This window comes from Hemiscyllium ocellatum, chromosome 26 (genome assembly GCF_020745735.1).
Source record: "Hemiscyllium ocellatum isolate sHemOce1 chromosome 26, sHemOce1.pat.X.cur, whole genome shotgun sequence".
NCBI classification, from domain to species: Eukaryota; Metazoa; Chordata; class Chondrichthyes; order Orectolobiformes; family Hemiscylliidae; genus Hemiscyllium; species Hemiscyllium ocellatum.
In genome coordinates, this window is record NC_083426.1 from 54,269,128 (window position 1) to 54,295,011 (window position 25,884).

At 43.3% G+C, this 25,884-nt stretch overlaps 1 protein-coding gene across 2 annotated transcripts in view; it reads left to right on the plus strand.

The window, feature by feature from the left end:
• Nucleotides 1–570: 570 nt before the first annotated feature.
• Nucleotides 571–25,884, plus strand: part of LOC132828478 (lysine-specific demethylase 5B-like) — a 215,027-nt gene continuing 189,713 nt past the window's right edge. The window contains exons 1-4 of one of the 2 annotated variants that reach the window (XM_060845644.1): nucleotides 571–1,026; nucleotides 1,659–1,736; nucleotides 2,255–2,377; nucleotides 3,665–3,835. In XM_060845644.1, coding sequence (XP_060701627.1) covers nucleotides 880–1,026; nucleotides 1,659–1,736; nucleotides 2,255–2,377; nucleotides 3,665–3,835 — 519 coding nt within the window. In that variant the 5' untranslated portion in view covers nucleotides 571–879. The remainder of the gene's footprint in view (nucleotides 1,027–1,658; nucleotides 1,737–2,254; nucleotides 2,378–3,664; nucleotides 3,836–25,884) is intronic. The other variant, XM_060845645.1, reaches the window with a different exon arrangement.

The window sequence follows — 25,884 nt, forward strand, 5'->3', positions numbered from 1 at the left end:
GTTAGGGATGGGGAATGCAAAGTCAGGGAAGGGCATGTATGGGGAGGGGGTTGGAATGTAGGATGTGGAGAGGTATGGGGAAGGAAGAGCTGTTATGGGGCAGAAAGGTGGTGTGTGGGGTAAAGGGGTATAAGATTGTTAGAGGTTGGGGAAGGAAGAGTTGGGGGCATGGAAATGGGGGAGGGGAGGTGTGGGATGTCGAGAAGTATGGGGGAAGGGGGTTGGGTGAGGGAGGACTGGGAGAGATCTGGGGGTGTGGAACCAGGTAGCCTGCGCCACAGAACCTCGGACCCCAGGTTTAGACCCTGTTTCTAGTTTCCTTCAGACTCCAGTTCAGGGCCCGCTGGCCATCAGCAGCCAATCACCGCCGAGGAGAATGGCTTTTAAACAAAGAGTGCCGGAGCTAGCCTGAGCCTCACCTATTCAAGTGCTGTATTAATGCGCTTGATATAAACACACGGTCACCACGTTTCCTCGGTTCAATTTCAGACCTTAAGTGTGTTGCGGCGTCGATGCCGAGCGGATAGAGCTCGTTTCGGGGCGGTTGTACGTTGTGCGTTGTGGCGCACCGGCGGTGTATTCGCGCGGACTGGTTGCTACGCGGAAGGAGCTGGTGGAGTGGGAGGTGGTGCTGCGCCGTTTCAGAGCGAGAAGGAGCAACGGAAAAAAAGAAGAGGCTGAGGATCGGCTCGAGGCCGGAGCGCCGCGACACCACAGACCGCGTGAGGCCGGGGGTGCCGTGACACCGACATCCGCTCGAGGCCGGAGCGCTGCGACTTTGCGGATCGCGCGAGGCCGGGGCGCCGCGACACGGAACCGCCAGTAACCGTCGCCCGAGGCCGGGACGCCATCGCACTGAGTCCCCCGTTGGGCAGCGCCATGAACCCGGCGGTGGAGTTCATCCCCCCGCCCGAGTGCCCAGTCTTCGAACCCACTCCGGAAGAGTTCGCCGACCCCTTTAGATTTATCAGCAAGATCCGGCCCATCGCCGAGAAAACCGGTATCTGTAAAGTCCGTCCACCACAGGTGAGGCTCCTCGGGGGGGTGGGGTGGCGGGGGGGAACGGCCTTTCTCGCCGGGATGGGCGCCGGGAGGGAAGTTGGCGGAGACCTGGCCATCGGAGCCTGCACAAACTTCCGAGGTGGCAGCAAAGTTTTCAATATGGCGGAACCAGCCGGGACTTCCTTTGTGTGAGAGCAGGGAGGGGGAGGGAAGGTGGAAGATGGTGTAGGTAGGTGTGAGATGAGTAATGGGGACAGAAAGGGGTGGGATGGGGGGGAGATGGCACAGGGAAAGGACGAGGGAGTGGTGTGTGAGGAAGAGTGGTATTGGGGGTTGTGAAAGAGGCAGGGTTGGAATAGCAGGGGAGGGAATGAGAGGGGTGGGAGAACAGTGGGTTTGAAGGTGGGGGGAGGGAATTAGGGGTTGGGGATTAAAAGAGGTATGGGTGGGTAGCAGAGGGAGAGGTGGTTGGTGGGGTTTTGAAGTGAGCGGTGGAGGGGTGAAAGAGGGAGGGAGGGTTGGGGAAAAGTGGGTGGGTTAAAGGGAGCAGTGGATGAAAGTACAGGGGAGGGGGTGCTGGAAAAGGTAAATAGGCAGAGGTGGGAGGGAGAGGGTGAAGTTGAGATCGAAGATCAGAACCTCCTCTTTTGTTGTAGAATTGGCAGCCGCCCTTTGCTTGTGATGTTGACAAACTGCACTTCACTCCACGAATTCAGAGACTGAACGAACTAGAGGTATGTTGTCATTTTGGTCTGTTTGTGAATTAGGGTTTTAGACCCATTAGTACTGATTGCCTTGTGTGATTGGTTCTTTGAGATTTTGTGTTGAGATTTTGAAAAATGTTTTTAAAAAGTTTCCTGGTCCCTGCCCCTCCCTTACCTGAGTCCTGGTCCCTAGCTCAATATTTTGGTTAACATGTTTCCTAGTCACTGACACTCTTGGTGTAACTTTGATTGTCCTGTGTGTAAGTAATCTGTGTTCTATATTGCAATGGAATTGTTCAACTGGCTTTGAAGCATTTTATGCTATCCTGCAAATGGATGAAATGTAAAGTTTCATTTTCTGTGTTTTCTCTTTGTTTCATGTATCTTATATACAATATGACAGACATCTTTTTACATACGTAACTAAGTGGATGTGAGTTTTTCATTTGAGACGTGTATTGTATAAGTGAAAGTTAATGCATTGTCCAATAGGCACAAACTAAAGTGCAATCTCTATAGAATAGAATAACTCGCTGATCTGTTTGCAGGCTCAGACCAGAGTAAAGCTCAATTTTCTCGACCAGATAGCAAAATTCTGGGAATTGCAGGGCTCAACATTAAAAATTCCACATGTAGAAAGGAAGATCTTGGACTTGTTTTTACTCAATAAGGTAAGATTTATTATATCTCTGGCATTGAGGTGAAGTACATGTCTTAAGAATGTGCACTTGTCTCCATCTCCTATCATAATGATTTCATTTTGCTGCTCAACAAACCCCATCAGGTCTGTCTTGCTCTAATCCATGTTATACTCGTCTGTCATGTTCTTTCTTCCTCAGCCTGTCCAAATTCTCTTTGCACCATTGCATCAAGCATACTCGCAATGCACCATTTTTTATAACAAATATTGTCACTTGCAAACTGGGAAATAGTACATTTGGTGCACATATTCAAATCATTAATGTAGATTCTGAACCACTGGTTACAAATGTTGGTGCCTAAGTAGGATGTTATGGTTACTATTCTCCAAAGGTTTGTTCTTTGCAAGATTATTAATTTTTCATTTTTATTGCATAATACTAGTTCTAAAATAGCTGGTTCTGTTGGTTCCTCAACATACTCCCCTCAGAAAACCATCTTATGTGCATTCTAGGAATTTGTCCTCCATGTTAGTTCTCATTAGATCTAAGCATACATAAGTAGATTGAAGTAACATATGATTACTGCATTATTGTTGTTACTTTAATTTCTAACTTTCAGATTTATACAGTGCCATAGATTTTAGCCCATCAGTCATCTGTGGTAAGCAACTCCTACCATTGTTTGTAGTTTTGTTGCTCCAACTACTATACGTTTAGACATTTGATTTCAGTAGATGTTTTGTACTTGAGCAAATGGAGTACAATTTCAAAATGTGTATTAACACAAAAGGAAAAGAGGTTTAACAAAATTGCTTAAAAACTGAGGATTGTGTTGCAGGATTAGGTAGACAATTTGTAAATAAAATTTAATGAGATGAATTTTAAGGAACAAACTTTGAGCGAGTACATTCAGCACAAAGCTGCTTACTCAAAAGTCTTAGACCAAAAACATGAATTTTTTTTTCCCTCTGAGCTCTGGTATTTTCAGCTTTTGTTTCTACTGAAGCGTTCTGGCTTTTCTTTCATCCCTTGCATCTAAAATATTAATAGAAAATGCATGGAAAGAGAAATTTGAAAGTTAAAAGAATGTAGAAACAAGACTTACTTTTTTATTCAATATGTTTAAGTGATGCAGATACTATAGTGAGAGATGAGCAGGTGGAGATGGAGAGACAGAAAACTTTCGAGTTTTGAGTGACCTATTTAAAGTTTTTGTACCTCTCATGCCCAGATATACTTTGGTCATTATAACATTAACTGTGCAGTGATTTTTATTTTGGCTGTTTTATGCTTTGTGGACCTCTGGTTTCTTTTCAGCTTGTTGCAGAAGAAGGTGGATTTGAAATCGTTTGTAAGGAACGGCGATGGTCTAAAATAGCGCACAAGATGGCATATCCACCTGGAAAAGCACTGGGCTCACTTCTTCGATCTCACTATGAGCGTATCCTGTATCCATATAATCTTTTTCAGTCTGGAGCCAGTCTTTTGGTGAGTGTCAGACATCACACTCGTCATCCATTCTGATGAAGAGTTACCGGACTCAGTGTTAACTCTCCTTTCTCCCCACAGACACTGCCAGACCTGCTGAGTTTCTCCAGCAATTTCTGTTTCTATTTCAGATCTTCAGCATCTGGAGTTCTTTGTTTTACTTTTTGGTGAGTGTGGTGTACTTAAGAGGTTCAAGCTGTCTAACGTATATTCTGTTTCAGGGACTGCTGCCCTTTTGTATTTCGAGGTGAAGAAATACTACACTTTTACTGAACCTTGTTCTTTTCTCATGATGGTGTACTGTGTTCAGTTATAAGCCCTGTGCCTTGGTGGCTATTCTCTTGCATAGAGGAGACACAGTGCAGAATCATCAGGTAAAAACTGGGATTCATGAGGCTTAAGTTGTAAGGATAGTCTGTAAAATGTTTTGTATTTCCTATCTAGGCCTTAAAAGGAGATTATCTGGAATGCTTACAAAAAATTCGGGGCAAAATGATAAAGCAGAACCATATAGGTGGTGTACCCCTGGATTCCTCCCTGAGCCATGTGCTTAAGGTAAATAACATTAGGGAGGAAAGTATGGCTCAGAGATTCGGCTGGGAGAAATGGGTTTATAACTCAGGAGGCACAGGTATCAGTACAGTGGAAAGAGGCGGTCATTCACTCGAGCCAGACTTCATTTGAACCAATTGGGACCAATGTCCTGGTGAATCACGTAGTGAATGAAACCTTCGAAGAGCAGGTGTGCATGCTGAAATGGAGAGAGATAGAGGAAGCTGATGTGCTGCAAATTTTGTCAAACATTAAGATTGACAAGTTGCCAGGCCCGGACCAGACCTGCTTTGGGAAACGAGAAATGTAATTGCTTCGTCACTTGCGAAGATCTTTGCATCCTTGCTCTTCACTGGAGTCGTACCTGAGGACTTGGAGAGAGGCAAATGTAATTCCTCTCTTCAAGAAAGGAAATAGGGAAATCCCTGGCAATTACAGACCAGTAAGTCTTACGTCTGTCGTCTGCAAGGTGTTAGAAAGGATTCTGAGGGATAGGATTTATGACCATCTGGAAGAGCATGGCTTGATTAAATGCAGTCAGCACGGTTTTGTGAGGGGCATGTCATTCCTCACAAACCTTATCAAGTTCTTTGAGGATGTGACTAGAAAAGTTGATGAGGGTTGACCTGTGGATGTGGTGTATATGGACTTTAGCAAGGCAGTTGATAAGGTTCCCATGGTAGGCTCGGTCAGGGGGAATGGGATACAGGGGAACTTGGCTGTCTGGATACAGAATTGGCTGGCCAACAGAAGACAGCGAGTGGTAGTAGAAGGAAAATATTCTGCCTGGAAGTCTGTGGTGAGTGGTATTCCACAGGGCTCTGTCCTTGGGCATCTATTGTTTGTAATTTTTATTAATGACTTGGATGAGGGGATTGAAGGATAGGTCAGCAAGTTTGCAGATGACACAAAGGTTGGAGGTGTTGTTGACAGTACAGAGGGCTGTTGTAGGCTGCAGCGGGACATTGACAGGATACAGAGATGGACTGAGAGGTGGCAGATGGAGTTCAAACTGGATAAATGCGAGGTGATGCATTTTGGAAGGTCGAATTTGAAAGCTGAGTACAGGATTAAGGATAGGATTCTTGGCAGTGTGGAGGAACAGAGGGATCTTGGTGTGTAGGTACATAGATCCCTTAAAATGGCCACCCAAGTGGACAGGGTTGTTAAGAAAGCATATGGTGTTTTGGCTTTCATTAACAGGGGGATTGAGTTTCCGAGTCATGAGATCTTGTTGCAGCTCTATAAAACTTTGGTTAGACCGCAGTTGGAATACTGCTTCCAGTTCAGGTCGCCCTATTATAGGGAAGATGTGGGTGCTTTGGAGAGGGTTCAGAGGAGGTTTACCAGGATGCTGCCTGGACTGGAGGGCTTATCTTGTGAAGAGAGGTTGACTGAGCTCGGACGTTTTTCATTGGAGAAAAGGAGGAGGAGAGAGGACCTAATTGATGTATACAAGATAATGAGAGGCGTTGATAGAGTGGATAGCCAGAGACTATTTCCCAGGGCAGAAATGACTAACACGAGGGGTCATAGTTTTAAGCTGGCTGGAGGAAAGTATAGAGGGGATGTCAGAGGCGGGTTCTTTACACAGAGTTGAGAGCCTGGAATGCGTTGCCAGCAGCAGTTGTGGAGGCAGGGTCCTTGGGGACATTTAAGAGACTCCTGGACATGCATATGGTCACAGAAATTTGAGGGTGCATACATGAGGATCAGTGATTGACACAACATCGTGGGCTGCAGGGCCTGTTCTGTGCTGTACTGTTTTATGTTCTATGTGACTAGTGTTGTAGATGGGGCTGTATACTGATTTAGTCATGGGGCAGTGTGGGGTGTACAAGTGAAGGTCAATTTATAGAATAAAAATGAAATATTAGTTCAAGGCTGCAGGATTGTGAAGAGTGAATGATGATCACGATGACAGGAAGGGATATAAAGTATATGCAGAAGAGTTCAACTCAAGTTAAAACCAGAGTAAGTGGTAATGGTAAACAGGTTTTTAAAAGAACCCATAAGAACAGAAGCAGGCAGCGTGGGTCGGGGTGGGCCTATGCAGGGACCACTTGCTGTACTCTAATACGTAGTTTACTCTCAAAGTTTATTTTCTTTGATCTTTGAGAAAACAAAGTTTACCAGGTCTCTAGCTTACTACTAGTCATTGCCACATTGGAAAAAAAAGCAATTTGCTACTATCCTTGATTGTCCAGGTTAACCTTGGTTGACTCTTCCCAATGAGGAAGAAGAATTCTGCAAAGGGGAGCTATCATGAACTTATGGCTCTTTATCAGAATGTATGCAGCATTACTAACAAGATAGTGGAGTTGAAGGCACACGTAGAATAAATGAGCATGACTTGGTACGTGTTACAGATACGTAGCTCCAGTGTGTCTAGGAGTGTGGACTTAATAAATGATACTTTTCAGAAGAGCAGGCAAAACGTACAAGGTGGGGTAGGGTTAATAATGGAAGGTATCAGTGCAGTGAGGAGTAGTGACGTAGGTGCAATAGAGTGTGATGCTAAATTAAATTAGGGTAGAAATAAGGAATAGCAATAAGTCATGGATTGGAGTCCCCGTTTTATAGGCTACTGAAGAATTGTCTGACCATATGACAAAAGATGAATCAGTAAATAATGGAGTTATGTGAGAAAGGTGCTGCAGTTGTAATGTGATTTGTTGATTACCTTTTGCCTGTTTGTCAACTCAATATGCAATGTGAAGGATGAATTTCTGAATGCATCAGGGATTGTTTCATAGAACTGTATTGGAAAGCCTACCTGGAACACCTATGTAGATCTGTTAATGTGTGATGAGGAAAGATTTAATAGATCTTTTGGAGGGTAGTGATCACAAAATGATATAATTTAAAATTCAGCTTGGGGGAAAGTAACTGATGCCAAAGCAGTATCCTCCCTTAAGGGCAACTGTGGTGGGAGGAAAGATGTCTAAAGCAGGCTGAAAATATAGATTAAAGGGCAAGTAGCTGAGGAATGGCAGAAATTTATGCAGATATTTCATAATGCTTAGTGAAAAAATATTCTGGTCAAAAAGAAGGATTTGATAAGGATGAACCACCTGTAGCTAACAAAGACAGTCAAGGACATTCCAATCAAGGTCTATGGAATTACAAAATGGCAAAACAAAGTAGTTGTAGACCAGATGACTGGGAACATTTTTAAGGTGCTAGAAGTGGATAACTTAAAAAAAATGGAGAGAGTTGATTACAAAAGCAAGTTAGCAAGAAATATAAAAAGACAAACAAAAAGTTCTCCAGTATATAAGAGAAAATTTAGCTAAAGTAAATGTGGGACCTTGGACAAGGCAGCTGAGGCATTAATAATGGAGAACGGTGTAATGGGGGATGATTTAAAGCAATATTTTTGTGTTGATCTTCATGATGGAGGACACTATATAAACATCCCAAAGGTGATAACAGATAAACAAGGTGTTGATGGAAGGAATAATCCTGCAGCAGTGTCTATCACTTCCTATCGGAAGGATGTTGTGGAACTTCAAAGGGTTCACAAAGGATTTACAAGAATGTTGCCAGGGTTGGAGGATTTGAGCTATAGGGAGAGGTTGAATAGGCGAGGGCTGTTTTCCCTGGAACGTTGTAGGCTGAGGGGTGACCTTGTAGAGGTTTATAAAATAATGAGGCATGGATATGATAAACAGACAAAGTCTTTTCCCTGGGGTGGGTGGAGTCCAGAACTAGAGGGCATAGGTTTAAGGTGAGATGGGAAAGATATAAAAGAGACCTAAAGGGGCAACTTTTTCATGCAGAAAGTGGTACGTGTATGAAATGAGCTGCCAGAGGAAATGATGGAGGCGAGTATAATTGCAACATTTAAAAGGCATCTGGATGGGAATATTACTAAGAAGGGTTTGGAGGAGTATGGGCCGGGTGCTGGCAGGTGGAACTAAATTGGGTTGGGATACCTGGTCAGTGGATGAGTTGGACCAAAGGGTCTGTTTCCGTGCTGTACATCCTTGACTAGGAACAAAGTATTGAACAAAATAATAGGATTGAAGGGTAGGCATGTTGCCAAGACCTGATGACCAGGAAGTGGCTGCAGATGTATTAGAGATGTTCTAGAACTTGCTGGAATCTGCCCCACGGTAACAGCAGGTGAACATAGCTACTGGCGCCCTTGTTCAGAAGGGAGAGAGTCAGAACGCAGAAAACTAGGCCAGTTAATTTAATACCTATCATTGGAAAAAATGCGTTTGGAATTGCCACTTTTCTAAGTCTTACACTGAATGACCAGCATTCAGGTGACCAGTTTGAATTAGGCTGCTTCTACCTCTGTGAAATGTCCCAGTGCTTCTGTTTGGGGAGAAGGTGGTGATATCACTGGCCTATTAATCCAGATTATACTCTGGGCATGGGTTTGCATCTCACCACAGCAGCTTGTGGAGTTGCTTGGTTAGCAGAGACTGGACCTGTGGGCGGCACCTCTTGGCAGCAGCTGTTTGAAAAGCAATCCAAATTGGCATTGCAAACTCGCTATTTGAGGTGCAGGAGAGCAGAAGACCAACGTGCTATAAGGTTTCTATTATATAGTCTTCAAAGTGAAACCTGGTCTTTAGATCAAGTAGTGTTGAAGGTATAAAACATATATTAAGATTCCTAGTATATATTCGGTAGTTTTCAGGCAAAAGGAGGTAAACATTAAAGAAGTAATTGAGTCGGTCATGGCAGTTTAGCCAGGTAGAATGCACCTTTTGTGTTACTTCATGTCCAGAGTGACTGCAGGAAGTGTCGGTAGCTGAAGCTACTCCATCCATGTTTTGGATCTGGAAATGTGCTCACTGAGGTGCATTTGCAAAGCTAAGATCAACAGTAAAGATAAACTGAACATGCAAAAAGGTGACTACCACACAATGTTCTTTTTTTTAAAAAAAATAGCATCAGCTAATGTTGTATTGCGTCAATTTCCTTCTCTAATGGAGCTTCCATTTTTGGATATTGCTGCGGCCGATGGTACTTGATGCATTTCCCTGAGAAACCAAGTCTGTGGTGAACCTGCACAGGATTTGGATGGAAGTGGAAGGGTGATAGTAATTAAAAAAAAGTATTGTAACCAGACGGGACTAATGTGCAGTGAGTCAGTCTCCCATTGAAGTACTGGGAGGAGCTAGTACAAAACAACGTATGAGTAAAGTGGTGAATCTAGTTTAAAGCAGTGCGGGTGGCATGTGTTGAATTCAGTGAAATATTGCTGAGAGGGTATAATATTGTGTTGAATAGAGTAGTATTTATAGTTATTTTTTTCCACAAATTAAGTGTTTTAAGTCACCATACCATAGTGCCTATATGAATAACTAGGCATAGATTTTAAAAGAAACGACAAAGTACATCTTAGTTCAATTTATGGCTCCTGGGCTCAAAAAGAGTCCACCATGCTGGGCTGCTGGAATACTGGGCGAAAGCTGCCACGGAAACAGGTCATCCATGCCAGCTGGAATCCCAAGCCACAAGATTCTCCAGAATCTGCCCCAAGGATCAATCTTGTTGCCAGTCTGGGGAAGGAAAACATTGCACAAGTCGCCCAAAGGAAACCCAGGCCACTCAATGCTGGGCTGAAACCACCTGAATGCCGAAGTTGCCAATGGCCCCTACAAGTGTAACAACTGACTATCGGGTTCCTTTGCATACCCCTCCACCAGCCATCACACCTATGTTTCTTCCAGAGTCCACTTGAGGCTCTCCAGGCACCTCGCCACCATTTGTCAGGTCATGGACTTGAGCCATCACTAAACTTCACTATGACACACAAGCCTTCATACCGCATTCCAACAAAAAAGCAATAAAAGAAGAGGAGCGGTAAAGTCACTACTAAGAGGATAGATGGGGGTAGGGCAGTGGATGCTGTCGATATGCACTTGGGTAAGGCCTATGATAAGGTCCTGCATGGTAGGCTATCCAGGGAGAACTAGCTGATTGGATTCAAAATTGGCTCGATGGTAGGAAGCAAAGGGTGATGGTTGAAGATGGTTTCTCGGACTGGAGACTAGTGGTGTGCCGCAGGGGTTGGTGCTGAAACTTTTGTAATTTAAATAAACTATCTGGCTGTGAATATATAAGGAATGATTAAATTTGCGAACGATACAAAATTAGGTGTCGTTGATGGCGAGGAAGGCTATCAAAAATTAGAGGGAATTTGATGAGAAGGGGAACTAGGCGGAGGATTGGCAAATGCAATTCAGTACAGATAATTGGGAGGTGTTGCATTTTGGAAAGTCAAGCCAAGGTAGGACTCATACCGTAAATGGTAAGGTCCTGAGAAATGTGGAACAGAGGTACGTAGTTTATTGAAAGCAGCGTCGCAGGTAGACAGGGTGGTGAGGAAGGCATTTAACATGCTGGTCTTCATCATCGAGGCATTAAGTGTAGGAATTGGGATGTTGTTACAGTTGTATAGCCATTGGTGAGGCCACACTTGGAGTATTATGTACAGTTTTGGTCACCCTGTTATAAGAAAGACCTAGCTAAACTGGAAATAGTGCAAAGAACGCTTCCAAAAGATGTTGCCAGGACTAGTAGGCCTGAGTTATAAGGAGAGGTTCGCCAGTATAGGATTTTCCTCCTTGGAATGGAGGAGAATGATGGGTGACCTTATTGAGGTCTATAAAATTGAGGAACATAGATGGGATGAATACATATAGCCATTTTTCCCCAGGGATGAGGAATTGGGAACTAGGGGACATAGATTTAAGGTGAGGGGAAAGATTTTAGAAGGACATGATGGGCACCTTCAGAGAGTGGTACGAGTGTGAAATGGGTTGCCAGAGAAAGTGGTTGAGGTAGGTACCGTAGCAATATTTAAAAAAACATATGGATAGGTACTTGGATGGGAAGGGTTTTGAAGGATGTGGACCAAATGCATGCAGTTGAAACTAGCTGAGTGGGCATCATGGTCAGCATTGACCAGTTTAGGCCGAAGGGCCTGTTTCTATGCTGTAATACTGTGATTCTCTATAGTTGATGAGTTCTGGGCACAGGAGCCCAAATGCTACCTATGCTGCTTTCTTGTAGTTTTAATGGTAAACATTGAGAGCTGGAGGTACAAGTAGGCTCACTGTCCACAATAATCTTATGTACAGAGTATTTTGTGAGATGGTTATACAGCAGGTATAAATGGAACAAGCAGCAAGTAGGTGAGTGACCACCGGGCAGAATGTAGGATGGTAAGTAGTGCAGGAGACCAGTTGTGGCCATTTTCTCCCCCTACCACTGTCCAGCACATTGCTGTTTTGGATACTGTTGAATGAGGTGACTTGTTGGTCTAGCAACACGAGCTAGGTCCGTGGCATCACGGGTGGATCTGCTGCACAAGAGGGGAGGTAGAAGATTGGTAGTGCTATAGAGATGGTAGTAGATTCAAAAGTAAGTGAAAAAGACCCATTTTTATGGGTGCAAAACAGACTCCTGGTTGATATGGTGCCAGGGTCAAGGATGTTTGCTAGGCAGCAGGCCATTCTGAAGTGCAAGCAGGAAAAGCCAGACCTTCCTCTCTTGATATTTAACATGTATAAAGCCCTGTTTTGTAATTTCACCAGATTGATATTTCAGTTTTAGGTATGCCTTGTGCAGGGAGTAGCTTGCCCCCTGCTGCAGTCTTCATTGAACCAGGGTTGATTCCCTGGCTTGATGGTAATAATGGTAGAGTGGTAGATAAGTTGCGCCATGAGATTGTACATTGTGTTGGAGTATAATTCCGGTGTTGCTGATGGCCCAAAGTCTTTTGTAGATGTCCAGTTTTAAATTTTGAGATTTGTTTTTCGAAGTCTGTTCCATTTAGCACAAGGGTAGTGCCTCTTACAGTATGAAGTAAAGTGTTCTGAATGTGAAGATGAAATTTGATCTCTGCAAGGACTGTTGTAGTCAGTCTTACTAATACTGTTATGGACAGATGTCTCTGCACAGGCAGATTTGAGGATGAGGTCAAATAGATTTTTTCCCTCTCCACCTGCTGCAGTCACATTCCAATTGCAACGACCTTTAGAACTGCATTGGCTTGGATTAGTAGGCTGCTGCTGAGCCACCTTGGTGATTGACACTGAAATCCCCTACCCGGAGTATATGCTGTGCCCTTGCCATTGTCTGTGCTTTCTCCATGTTTCAACATGGAGAAACACTGATTCATCAGCTGAGGGAGGATATTAGATTCATAGCTTCCTACAGCGAAGAAAATATCATTTTGGACCATTGCATCTGCATCAACATAACCACTAAAATTGCACAAATCCCAATTTTTCCTGGACTTGTCCCATATCCTTGAATGTTATGATATTTGAAATGCTCATCCAAATATTTTTTAAACTACCATTCTAGATTCACACCACCTGCTGAGTGAACAAGTTTTTACCCAAATCTCTTTTGAATCTCCTATCCCTTACCCTAAAACTATACCCACTTGTAATTGACTCCTCAACCAAGGAGAACAGCTGCTATCTATTCATCCTGTCCATACCCCTCCCTAATGTTATACACCTCAACCATGTCCTTCCCCTCAGTCTACTCTGCTGTAAAGAAAGTAATCCATCCCTATGTAGTCTCTCCTTTATAGTCAACTTCTCCACTCACGGTAACCTCATGGTAAACCACCTCTATACTCCTCCCCACCAGTGCTTGCATGTCTTTTCTGTAGTGAGGCAACCAGAACTGCACACAGTACTCCAGCTGTGGCCTGAACAATGCTCTGTACAATTCCAACGTTACCTCCTTGCTCTTATACTTTATGCCATGATTATCCCAAGATTCCTCTGTATCTCTAAGCTACCCAGTGTCCTGCCATCCATTAAATATTCTCTTGTCTTGTTGTTTCTTCCAAAGTGCATCACCTTGCACTTATTGGGGTTAAATACCATCTGCCATTGGTCTGCCTATTTGACCAGAACACCTATATCTTCATAGAATGTAGATCACAGAACTGTACAGCACAGGAAATGGGCACTTTAGCCGCAACGTTGTGCTGAACATGATGCCAAATTACCAAATATACTCAAGTAGATGATCTCGTGTAAAAGTTGACCCCCTATTTTTGGTCAAATAATCTGGAATTTTCCATATATCTCATGTAAAAGTTGACCCTAGTCCTTCACAGATAACAGATCAACGTTTGAGTCAGTGTGCCAGCTTTCACATCCCACTCCAGTTTCCAGTCTGCCGGTTGTTCTGCTCTGCTTGTGGTCTTCTGGTCCACTGGCTGTTTTGTTCTCCTCTGGGTTTTCAGAATCACCATAATTCATTATTATTTCTTTATTTGTTTATAGATCAATTAGGCTTTGCTCATGAAACGGTATGAATTTTGACGGGTGTGAATTTCAGCACTACCCCCCCCCCCCCCCCCCCAAATAGTATCCATGTAATATACGACCCCATAAATTTAAGCTTAAGTGGTCAAAAAACTCGACTATTACTTGATTATATATGGTAAACTAATCCCTTCTGTCTGCCCTTGCCCCCCCCCCCCCCCCCCCCCCCGCCATCTTAAATGCATGTCTGTGTGTATTAGACATTTGAACTCTTTTGGGTGGGGGGAGTGAGGGAAGAATTCCGATTGTCAAGCCTATTTTGTTGTTCTCTCATTAGAGAGAAGCGACTGGTGATTTAACCTGAGGGCCACCAGACCTCAGGTGAGGGAAGAGGTTGAGAAGGAGAGTTCATGGTAAAATTAAACCGGTTGTGGGAATTGAACCTATGCTGCTGACATCACACTGTTCTGTAAACCAACAATCCAGTCAATTGAGCTAAATGAATTCCCAACCCTATCTATGCAGATCATAATTTTATAGACTTCTGTCAAGTTTCCACAGCCTCTGTTCTTCTAGAGAAGACAACCTGTGCTTTTCTAGTCTCTTTATGGATCATCTCTCTCATCTGGGCAGCATCCTGGCAACCCCTTCTGTATCCTCCAAAGCCTTGACATCCTTCCTATAGTGTGGCGATCAGAATTGAAAGCAGTACCTTGATCTGCGGCCTAACCAAAGTCTTTTAACGTTGCAACATGACATCTTGACTCAATTCCCTGACCAATAAAAGGCAAGCATGTCATGCGCCTTCTTTACCACCCTATCTACTTGCATGACCACTATCAGAGGGCTGTGCACTTGAAACCCCAACAGCCCTCTATACATCAATGCTGTACAGGGTTCTGCTGTTAACTCTATACTGTTCGTTAATATTTGATGTCTCAAAGTGCAGAACCCCACATTTAGATTAAATTCCATCTGCCATTTCTCTGCCCATATCTGTAACTGGTCTGTATCCTCTGACAATTGTCTAAAACTATCCATAACTCCACCAATCTTCATGTCGTCTGCACACTTACTAACTCATCCATCTATGTTTTCATCCAAGTCATTTATATATATTACAAACAGCAGAGGTCCCAGAATGGATCCCTGCGGAACATCATTAGTCATGGATGACCACGTATAAAACACCCTTTCACCACTACACTCTGTCTACTATGGGCAAGCCTATTCTGAATCTACATGGCCGTCACAGTGGATCCTGTGCCTCTTAGTCTTCTGGATGAACCTACTATGAGGGACCTTGTCAAAAGCCTTACTAAAATCTATGCAAACAACATCTCTATCCTTAACACTCATGTTTGTCATCACCTCAAGAAATTCAATAAGTTAGTAAGACATGCCTGCCCTGTCCAAAGCCATGCTGGCTGTCCTTAACTAGGCCATGCTTTTCTAAATGTGTGTAAATCCTATCCCTAAGAATTCTCTCCAATAGCTTCCCAACCACTAATATGCGACTCATTGGTCTATGGTTTCCTGGGTTATCTCTATTTCCCTCCTTGAACAGAGGAACAACGTTTACTGTTTGTCAATCCTCAGAGACCTCTCCAGTGGCTAGCAAGAATTAGAAAGATTTTAGTCAAGCCCTAGCAATCTCCTCTCTTGCATCTCTCAATAACCTGGGGTAGATACCGTCAGGCTCTGGGGACTTAACCACCTCAGTGCTCTTCAAGAGCCCCACATCACTTCTTCCTTGATCTCAAAATGCTCGAGCATATTCGTGTGCTCCACACACATCTCACTATCCTCCATACCCTCCTTCTGAATTAATATCAATGCAAAGTACCCAGCTGGGATGTCAGGGGCATCCTCTGCCCCCAAACACAAGTTCCCCTCCTTCTCCTTGAGTTGTCCTACCTTTTAGTTATCCTTTTGTTTTTAACGTGTAGAATGCTGTTGGATTCTATTTAACCCTACTTGCCAAAGTCATTTTATGGCTTCTTACTCTCTTCCTAATTCTCTGCTTGATTGTTGTGGTTCTGTTCGCCGAGCTGGAAGTTTTTGCTGCAAATGTTTCGTTCCCTGGCTAGGGAACATCATCAGTGCTGTTGGAGCCTCGTGTGAAGCGCTGCTTTGATGTTTCTTCCGATATTTATATTGGTTTGTTCTTGCCGCTTCCGGGTGTCAGTTTCAGCTGCAGTGATTTGTATGTGGGGTCCAGGTCAATGTGTCTGTTGATGGAGTTTGGGGATGAATGCCATGCTTCTAGGAATTCTCTGGCTGTTCTCTGTCTGGCTTGTCCTATGATAGTGGTGTTTTCCCAGTCAAATTCATGTTGCTGGTTGTCTGAGTGTATGGCTACTAGGGATAGCTGGTCGTGTCGTTTTGTGGCTAGCTGATGTTCATGGATGCGGATTGTTAGCGGTCTTCCTGTTTGTCCTATATAGTGTTTTGTGCAGTCCTTGCATGGTATTTTGTAAACTACGTTAGTTTGGCTCATGCTGGGTATTGGGTCCTTTGTTCTAGTGAGTTGTTGTCTGAGCGTGGATGTTGGCTTGTGTGCTGTTATGAGTCCTAAGGGTCGCAGTAGTCTGGCTGTCAGTTCTGAGACGCTCCTGACGTATGGTAGAGTGGCTAGTCCTTTTGGTTGTGGCACGTCCTCGTTCCTCGGTCTATCTCTTAGGCATCTGGTGATAAAGTTGCGTGGGTATCCGTTTTTGGCGAATACCTTGTATAGATGTTCCTCTTCCTCTTTTCGCAGTTCTGGTGTACTGCAGTGTATTGTGGCCCTTTTGAATAGTGTCCTGATGCAGCTTCGTTAGTGTGTGTTGGGGTGGTTACAACGGATACCCGAGCTACAAATCTTCAGTCAGATCTCTGCTTGAGTTCTGCCCTGCTTTCTTTACATTCCTCATGGGCCCTGTCTGATTTTAGCTTTCAATAGATTACATAAGCTGCTATTTTCCCTTTTGACTAAGTTCACAATCAATCTCATTACCCAAGGGTCTTTTACCTTGCCATTCTTCTCCTTCCTCCTCACTGGAACATGCAGGTTTTGAACTCTGATAAGCAGGTCTTTAAACAAATGAAGACTTGTCTGACACAATAACTCCTCTTAATTAACACTCCTTAGCCCCTGACAGTTTACTCTCCCCTAATTTAGTACCATGCCATAAGGTCCTGATGCATCTTTGTTCATAGCAATCTTTAAACTCAAGAGGTTTGGATCACTGTTTCCAAGATGTTCTTCCACTGGAAAGTCAGTCACCTGACCAGGTTCATTAACCAATACAAAGACCAGTATGGCCCCTCCTCTGGTTGGACGATCCACATACTGTTTCAAGAAACTCTCTTGGAATGCAAATATGCTTTCAGAAACATACAACTGTCATCCTCAACTATTAACCACTCAACCAATCTTCGTGTCATCTGCAAATCTGATGAGTGTTTTCCTCACATTTTCATCCATGTAATTTATGAATATAACGGCCCATAAGGGCTCCAATACTGATGCTTGTGGTACATTGCTGAACACCGGCCTCTAGTTGTTCGAACAGCTTTCTATCATTACCCTTTGTGGTCCAATTACTAAGTCAGTTTCTGATCCATCTTGCCAAGTTTCCCTTAATTCCATGTTCTTGAACCTTTTCAAAAGTCTCCCATGTGAAACCTTATCAAAATCGTTGCCAAAGTCCATATAAATGACTTCATCTGGACTATCCCTCATCCAAACACTTGATCACACTTCCAAAAAATTCTAAAAAAAATTGTTAGGCATAACATTCCTCTGACAAAACCAGTTTGACTATCCCTAATTAACCTCTACCCTTACAAGTCTGTATTAATTTGGCCCTTCAGAATTTTTTCCAGTAGTTTCCTTGCCACTGATGTGAAACCCGTCATTCTGTAATTTCCTGGTTCATCTCCTATCGATCTTAAAAAAAATGGAACCATACTAGCCGTCCTCTGGCACTTCTTCAGAGAGAAACTTTAAAAATTTGTCGAAACTTTAAAAATTTGTCAAAAATTTGCTACCTTGCTTCCTACATCAGCCTGAAGTGCATTTCATCCGAGCCAGGGATTTGCCAGTTTTCAAATCTGAAAGAACCTCCAATATCTCTTATCCTATGTCAAACTGTGCAAGTTCCTCATTCTCCCTTTTCTTGAATTTCACCTTCTGTTCGGTCTTCACTCCGGAAAAGAAGTAATATTCATCTAACGCTCTTTACAATGTCCTGAAGCTTTGCACACAGGTTGCCCCCTTGGTCCCTAATTGGCACTACTCTTACCCTAGTTAAACTCTTTTTTGTTTAATGTATTTATAAAATATCTTGGGATTCTTTCAAATCCTGTTCGAAGTCCTTCTGCCCCCTTTTTGCTCTTCTAATTCCTTTCTAAGTTCAGTCCTGCACTTCAAATATCTAAAATATCAAATATAAAATACATGGTAATCATCAGGTTTCCTTGCCAATGTTTGCCCTGATGCCATGAGATTTCTTGAGTGATGAGGACTCCCAGGGTAATCTGCAGGACAAGACACATCCAAGGTTGGTGGTGGTACCTAAAACATTGTAAGATATGGTTTTTGAGTATGTCTGTCAAGCTGTAACTTGACTATGAGACACATCTCTCAATTTTGGCACTATCCCCAGATGTTAGTCAGGAGGATTGTAGGGTTGACAGGGCTTTTTCACCTCTTATTGTTTCTGGTGCTTTGGTTGATGCGAGGAAGTCTGACTAACTTTTTTTAAACTTACCAATGATTTCTTTATAATAGGCGTGATAGCCATTTTAGAGGGCATTTGTGATCACCAACTGACCAGGTGAGAATGTCACACTCCTTTTTCTAAAGGACATTACTGAAGCTGATGTGTTTTGTTTTAATCGGTAGTTTCAAGGTTATTAGACTTTTGAATTCAGTTAAAAAAAATCTGGAATACAAATTACAGGATCTGACAGGGTGAGATATGAGCCTGATCTTCAGAAATTGCTAAAATGGATGGAAAGGCAAGTTGAGGATAGGATACAAATACTTTATGCAAATAGGTAAAAGTTGGCAAATGGAATGTAGTGTGGGAAAGTGTGAAGTTGTTCATTGAAAGGAGAGGAAAAGAGGAGCTATTGTTTACATGAAGGAAAACTGCAGAAAGCTGCAACACAAAGGGACTTTGGGGAACTTGTGTACAAAACACTGCTAGCACACGGGTGCAGAGATAATCGGGAAGTCAAATGGAATGTTGGCCTTCATTTCAATGGGGTTGGAGTATGAGAGAAATGGAAATCTTGCTGCAACTGTACGAGGTGTTGATCCAACTATATCTGGAGTACTACAAAGAGTAGTCTCCTTATTTAAGGAAAGATATCACTTCATAGGGTGCGGTTCAGAGAGGGTTCACGAGGATAATCCCTGGTATGGGGGATTGTCTTTTGAGCAAAAGCTAAATAGGTTAGGACTTTATGCACTGGAATTTAGAGAGATGAGAGGTGATCCTATTGAAACATGCAGGATTATTAAGGACCTTGACAGGATAAATATTGAGAGGATGATTTCCTTCTTTGGACAATCCAAGATCAGAGGGCACAGTCTCAGTCTCCAAATTAAGGGGCACCAATTTAAGATGAGGATGATAGGAATTTCTCCTGAGGGTTGTGGCTCTTTGAAAATCCCTGCTGCAAAGATCTGTGGGGTTAGGAGTTTTGTGTCTATTTAAGGCTGAAATAGGTAAGTGGGTTATTGATCAGTAGGGGAATCAAGGGTGAAGATAAATGCAGGAAGGTAAATCAGCCATAATCCTGTTGAATGGTAGAGCTCACTCGAGGGACTGAAAGGCCTATTCCAGTTTCTATTTCTCATAATCTTATGGAGATATGAAAGACCATCAGAATGTTTCTTGGGGTTTTTCCCATATTCGCTCATGGGCTCGCCAATGTTCATTGTCTTTCCCTTGAATCTTTTGATTAAAAGTTTTGCAATAATGTCACTAGGCCATTGTAGAAAGTATTGCCAGAATTAATAGACAGCCTGTGTGTTTGAAGGGAATTGTATTTGACTAATCTACTAGATTATTTTGAGGATGGTAGCTGGTAGAATAAGATGAGTGAAAAGCAGTGGATGTGTTTTATTTGAACTTCATCTTTTTGTAAAGGTATCCTGAGTTTAGAGGGCAAAGATGAAGCACACAGCTGTGGCTTGAGAATTGGTTGACAGAATTGAATCTGCGGAAATAAATACTTTTTTTTTCTGGATGGTAACCAGTGACTTGTGATGTGCTATAAGGGTCAGTATTTTGGTCACAGCTATATAAATTACTTGGATGAAGGAAACAAATGCAACATTGGGCGGCACGGTGGCACAGTGGTTAGCACTGTTGCCTCACAGCGCCTGAGACCCGGGTTCAATTCCCGACTCAGGCGACTGACTGACTGTGTGGAGTTTGCACGTTCTCCCCGTGTCTGCGTGGGTTTCCTCCGGGTGCTCCGGTTTCCTCCCACAGTCCAAAGATGTGTGGGTCAGGTGAATTGGCCATGCTAAATTGCCCGTAGTGTTAGGTAAGGGGTAAATGTAGGGGTATGGGTGGGTTGCGCTTCGGCGAGTCGGTGTGGACTTGTTGGGCCGAAGGGCCTGTTTCCACACTGTAAGTAATCTAATCTAATTTCTAAATTTACTGATGATGCAAAACTGAGATTGTGAATTATGAGAATTGTAGGAGTCTTCAGGGTGATCGAAACAACTGTGTGAGCAAGCATGTGGCAGATACAGTATAAATATGGCATTATGAAATTACAAACTTTGTGGAAAACCCATCCGGTTTCCTTGTCCATGTTTGTCCTGGGGCGACATGGTGGCTCAGTTGGTTAGTACTGCTGCCTCATAGCACCAGGGACCCATTTTGGGCCGCTGTCTGTGGAATTTGCACATTCTTTCCGTGTCTGTGTGAGTTTGCTGTAGTTTCCTCTCTCAATCCAAAGATATGCAGATCAGGTGAATTGGCCATGTTAAATTGCCCATACGTTAGGTGCAATAGTCGGGGTAAATGTAGGGGTTGGGATACTCCTCAGAGGTTCGGTGTGGAATTGTGGACTTCTAGTTCCATTGGTTAGAACTAGAGAGAGACTGTGTACGTAATGAGTGAGCAGCTAAGTGTGATGTTTCAAAAGTTGGAATATTAAGTTATAAACTGTGACTTATAATCTGAGCCACATATAAATTTGTGTAGGACTTGTCAAGTCAGAGATGAATACCTAGTCAAAGACTGTGGGAGAAGTAAGATGCAGTTTGTGGGTCACCAGCATCTGTACTGGGGAAAGTGGGACTATGTTGTTGGGACAAGCTGGAGTTGGCTCAGTGTTTTTGTGAACTGCGTACTTGCAGAATTGATAAGGGTTTTATGTTAAATCGTGGGACAAAGAATCAGATGTGGAAAGATGTGGTATGTTAAAAATGGAAACAAGATGAGGAAAATAGTAATATGCCAAATTGATGGTCACAGGAAGGGATCAGTAGAAATAACCTAAAATGCACTAATAATGAAGGCTCTGCTAAGACTACACAGACAAAACAAGAGGCTCTGTATCTGAATGTACATTGCACTTGTAACAAAGTAAATAAGATTGTGTATAATCATGAGAAGTATGGCTGCAGGGTGATGTTGATTTGGATCCTGACTTTGAAGGTACATGGGCATTCAAGAAGAATATAGGAAGCTAGATAAAGGTAAAGGGTTATAGTGTTAATCAATGACTTACAGTAATAAGACAAAGTAGTAAAATCTGGAGAAATATTCAGTAATTTGGATCCTGAATTTTGAAGGTACATGTATCAAAGAAAAAGAGAGATCCTATAAAGTGGCCAAGAGCACTGGGAAATGAGAAGATTTGGGAAGGCTACAAAAACAAACAGAGGATAACAAAGGGAAATAAGGAAGGAGAGGATCAAATATGAAGGTAGGCTAGCCAGTAATATTAGAAATGATAGTAAAAGTTTCTTTCAATACATAAGAAACAAACGACAGGCAAAAGTAGACATTGGGCCACTTCATACTGATGCTGGAAACCTAGTGATGGGAGATGAGGAAATAGCAGGAGAACTTAACAAGTACTTGGCATCAATCTTCACAGTGGAAGACGTGAGTAATATCCCAACAGTTAAAGGGAGTCAGGGGGCTGAGTTGAGTATGGTTGCCGTTACAAAAGAGAAAGTGCTAGAAAAGCTAAAAGGTCTTAAAATTGATAAATCTCCTGGCCCTGATGGCTACATCCTAGAGTTCTGAGGGAGGTGGCTGAGGAAATAGCGAAAGCATTGGTTGAGATCTTTCAAAAGTCACTGGAGTCAGGGAAAGTCCCGGATGATTGGAAGATCACTGTTGTAACCCCCTTGTTCAAGAAAGGATCAAGACAAAAGATGGAAAATTATAGACCAATTAGCCTAACCTTGGTTGTTGGTAAAATTCTAGAATCCATCATTAAGGATGAGGTTTCTAAATTCTTGGAAAAGCAGGGTCGGATTAGAACATGTCAACATGGATTTAGTAACGGGAGGTCGTGCCTGACAAACCTATTGGAATTCTTTGAAGAAATGACCAGTACGTTAGACCAGGGAAACCCAGTGGATATGGTCTATCTAGACTTCCAAAGGCCTTTGATAAGGTGCCTGAGGGAGGCTGCTGAGCAAGGTGAGGGCCCATTGCATTTGAGGTGAGCTTCTGGTATGGATTGAGGATTGGCTGTCAGAAGAAGGCAGAGAGTTGGGATAAAAGGTTTTTTTTCGGAATGGCAGCCGGTGACAAGCGGTGTCCCGCAGGGTTCAGTGTTGGGGCCACAGATGTTCACATTATATATTAATGATCTAGATGAAGGAACTGGAGGCATTCTAGCAAAGTTTGCCGATGATACAAAGTTAGGTGGACAGGCAGGTAGTACTGAGGAAGTGGGGAGGCTGCAGAAGGATCTAGACAGTTTGGGTAGAGTGGTCCAGGAAATGGCTGATGGAATTCAATGTGAGCAAATGCGAGGTCTTGCACTTTAGAAAAAAGAATACAAGCATGGACTACTTTCTAAACGGTGAGAAAATTCATAAAGCCAAAGTACAAAGGGATCTGGGAGGGCTAGTCGAGGATTCTCTAACGGTAAACACGCAGATCGAGTCCATGATTAAGAAAGCGAATGCAATGTTGTCATTTATCTCCAGAGGGTTAGAATATAAAAGCATCGTTGTGCTACTGAGACTTTATAAAGCACTGGTTAAGCCCCATTTGGAGTACTGTGTCCAGTTTTAGTCCCCACACCTCGGGAAGGACATACTGGTACTGGAGCATGTCCAGTGGAGATTCACACGGATGATCCCTGAAATGGTAGGTCTAACATACGAGGAACAGCTGAGGATCCTGGGATTGTATTCATTGGAGCTTAGAAGATTAAGGGGGGAATCTAATAGAAACTTACAAGATAATACTTGGCTTGGAAAGGGTGGACGCTAGGAAATTGTTTCCGTTAGGCGAGGAGACTAAGACCCATGGACACAGCCTTAGAATTAGAGGGGGTAAATTCAGAACAAAAATGCGGAGATATTTCTTCAGCCAGAGAGTGGTGGGCCTGTGGAATTCATTGCTACGGAGTGCAGTAGGGGCAGAGACGCTAAATGTCTTCAAGGCAGGGATTGATAAATTCTTGAGGTCACAAGGAATTAAGGGATACGGGGAGAATGCGGGTAAGTGGAGTTGAAATGTCCATCAGCCATGATTGAATGGTGGAGTGGACTCGATGGGCCAAATGGCCTTACTTCCACTCCTTACTTCCACTCCTAGGTGGCCCTCACAAATCCCATGTGACTTTAGAATTTTATTTTTAAAATCCTACAAATTTATACAGCATCAAACTTAAGCATGCAACTGTGCCAAAATTAGTGGCAGGTCAGGTGGTCTGCACATGAATTGGATAAATCAGATTGGCAGCAGTAGCTTGAGCGAGGAGTTCATAGAATGCTTTGGAGATGGTTTCTTAGAGCAGCACATTCTGGAACTGATAGAAAACAGAATATATTATGCTTCATATTGAATTATATGACCGGATCAATGAATGACTTCAGAATACAAACCCTGTGATCAATAGCATTTCAATGGTTGAAGTTTACATCCAGTTGAAAATGAGAAGATTGGGTCTCAGGCTAGTATTTTATATCTAAATAGGGGCCACCATGTGGGTAAGCAAACCAAACTAGCTGAATGATTTTGGAGATGCCGGTGTTGGACTGGGGTGTACAAAGTTAAAAATCTCACAACACCAGGTTGTAGTCCAACAGGTTTAACTGGAAGCACACTAGCTTTTGGAGCGACGCTCCGAAAGCTAGTGTGCTTCCAGTTAAACCTGTTGGACTACAATCTGGTGTTGTGATTTTTAAACTAGCTGAAGATGGCTAGGATACTAGGCTAGGGGATAGATAAATGATACCATGGGAGGTATTCAAAATATTCAGAATGGGAATATCATAGAATCTTAGAATCCTTGCATTACAAAAAAGAAAGAGGCCATTCAGCCCATTGAGTCTTAAGAGCAATGGATACTGCTGGGGGGTGGGGGGGGGGTGGAATGAACTACTAGTGGAAAGCCATAGCAGTCAGTTCTCTGGCACTGAGCCTGACACTCTGGCAAAGAAGGGAAGGGGACGGAATAGAAAAGTACTTGTAGGGGATTCGATAGTTAGGGGAATCGACAGGAGACTCTGTGGTCAGGATCGGGAAGGTATGTTGCCTCCCTGGTTCAGGGTCCGGGACGTCTCTGATCGGGTGTATAAGGTTCTAAAAGGGGAGGACGAACAGCCAGAAATCGTGTTACATATTGGTACTAATGATATAGCCAGGAAAAGGATCGAGGATATTAAAGTGATTTCAGGGAGTTAGGATGGAAGCTGCAAAGCAGAACGAATAGAGTAGTGTTCTCTAATTTACTACCAGTGCCACAAGATGGCGAGGAACAGGGAGCGGGCGCAGCTTAACACGTGGCTACGCAGCTGGTGTAGGAGGGAGGGCTTCAGATATGTAGATAATTGGGATACCTTCTAGGGAAGGTGGGACCTGTACTGGAAGGGGACCAATGTCCTGGGTGGAAGGTTTGCTCGAGTAGTTCGAGAGGGTTTAAAGTAGTATGGTAGGGGGGTGGGAACCTGAGCTGTACACCAGAGGTGAGAGTTGATACAGATGAGGCAATAGCAAGAGGTAGACCAGCTAGTGGGAAGGATTTTCTTTGGAAGGAACCAAGGGATCAGTTGAAGTGCTTGCTTTAATGCAAGGAGTATCAGGAATAAAAGTGATGTACTTAGAGCATGGATTAGTACCTGGTGCTATGATGTTGTGCCCATAACAGAGACATGGATTTCCCAGGGGCAGGAATGGTTGCTGGATGTTCCAGGGTGTAGACCATTTAAAAAGAATGGAGGGGGGAAAAGAGTAGGGGGTGTAGCACTACTAATCAGAGGGTATCACAGCTACAGAAGCTTCCATTGTCGAGGAAGATCTGTCTACGGAGTCAGTATGGGTGGAAATTAGGAACAGCAAGGGAGCAGTCACCTCGTTAGGGGTTTACTATAGGCTCCCCCAATAGCAGCAGGGAGATTGAAGAAAGCATAGGTCGGCAGATTTTGGAAAAGTGTGGACGTAGTAGGGCTGTTGTAATGGGTGACTTAACTTTCCCAATATTGATTGGAACCTCCTTCGAGCAGAAGATTTGAATGGAGCTATTTTTGTATGTGTGTTTAGGAGAGTTTCCTAACTCAGTACGTTGACAGGCCGATGAGGGGAGAGGCCAATCTAGAATTAATGCTCAGAAACGAGCCGGGGCAGGTATCGGATCTTGTGGTGGGAGAGCATTTTAGTGATAGTGACCTCAACTGCCTTACATTCTACATAGCTATGGAGAAGGAGAGGATTAGGCAAAATGGGAGGATCTTTAATTGGGGAAGAGGAAACTATGATGCGATTAGACATGAGTTAGGAAGCATGGATTAGGAGCAATTGTCTATAGTGCCTTTACAATGGAACACGTGGAGACTGTGTTTAAGGAACAGTTGTTGCAAGTGATGAATAAATATGTCCCTCTGAGACAAGCAAGCAGTGGTAAGATAAAAGGAACCTTGGATGACGAGAGTGGTGGAGCTTCTCGTCAAAAGGGAAAAGGTAGATTACATGAGGTGGAGGAAGCTAGGGTCAAGCTCTCCTCTCGAGGATTACAGGCAGGCGAGGAAGG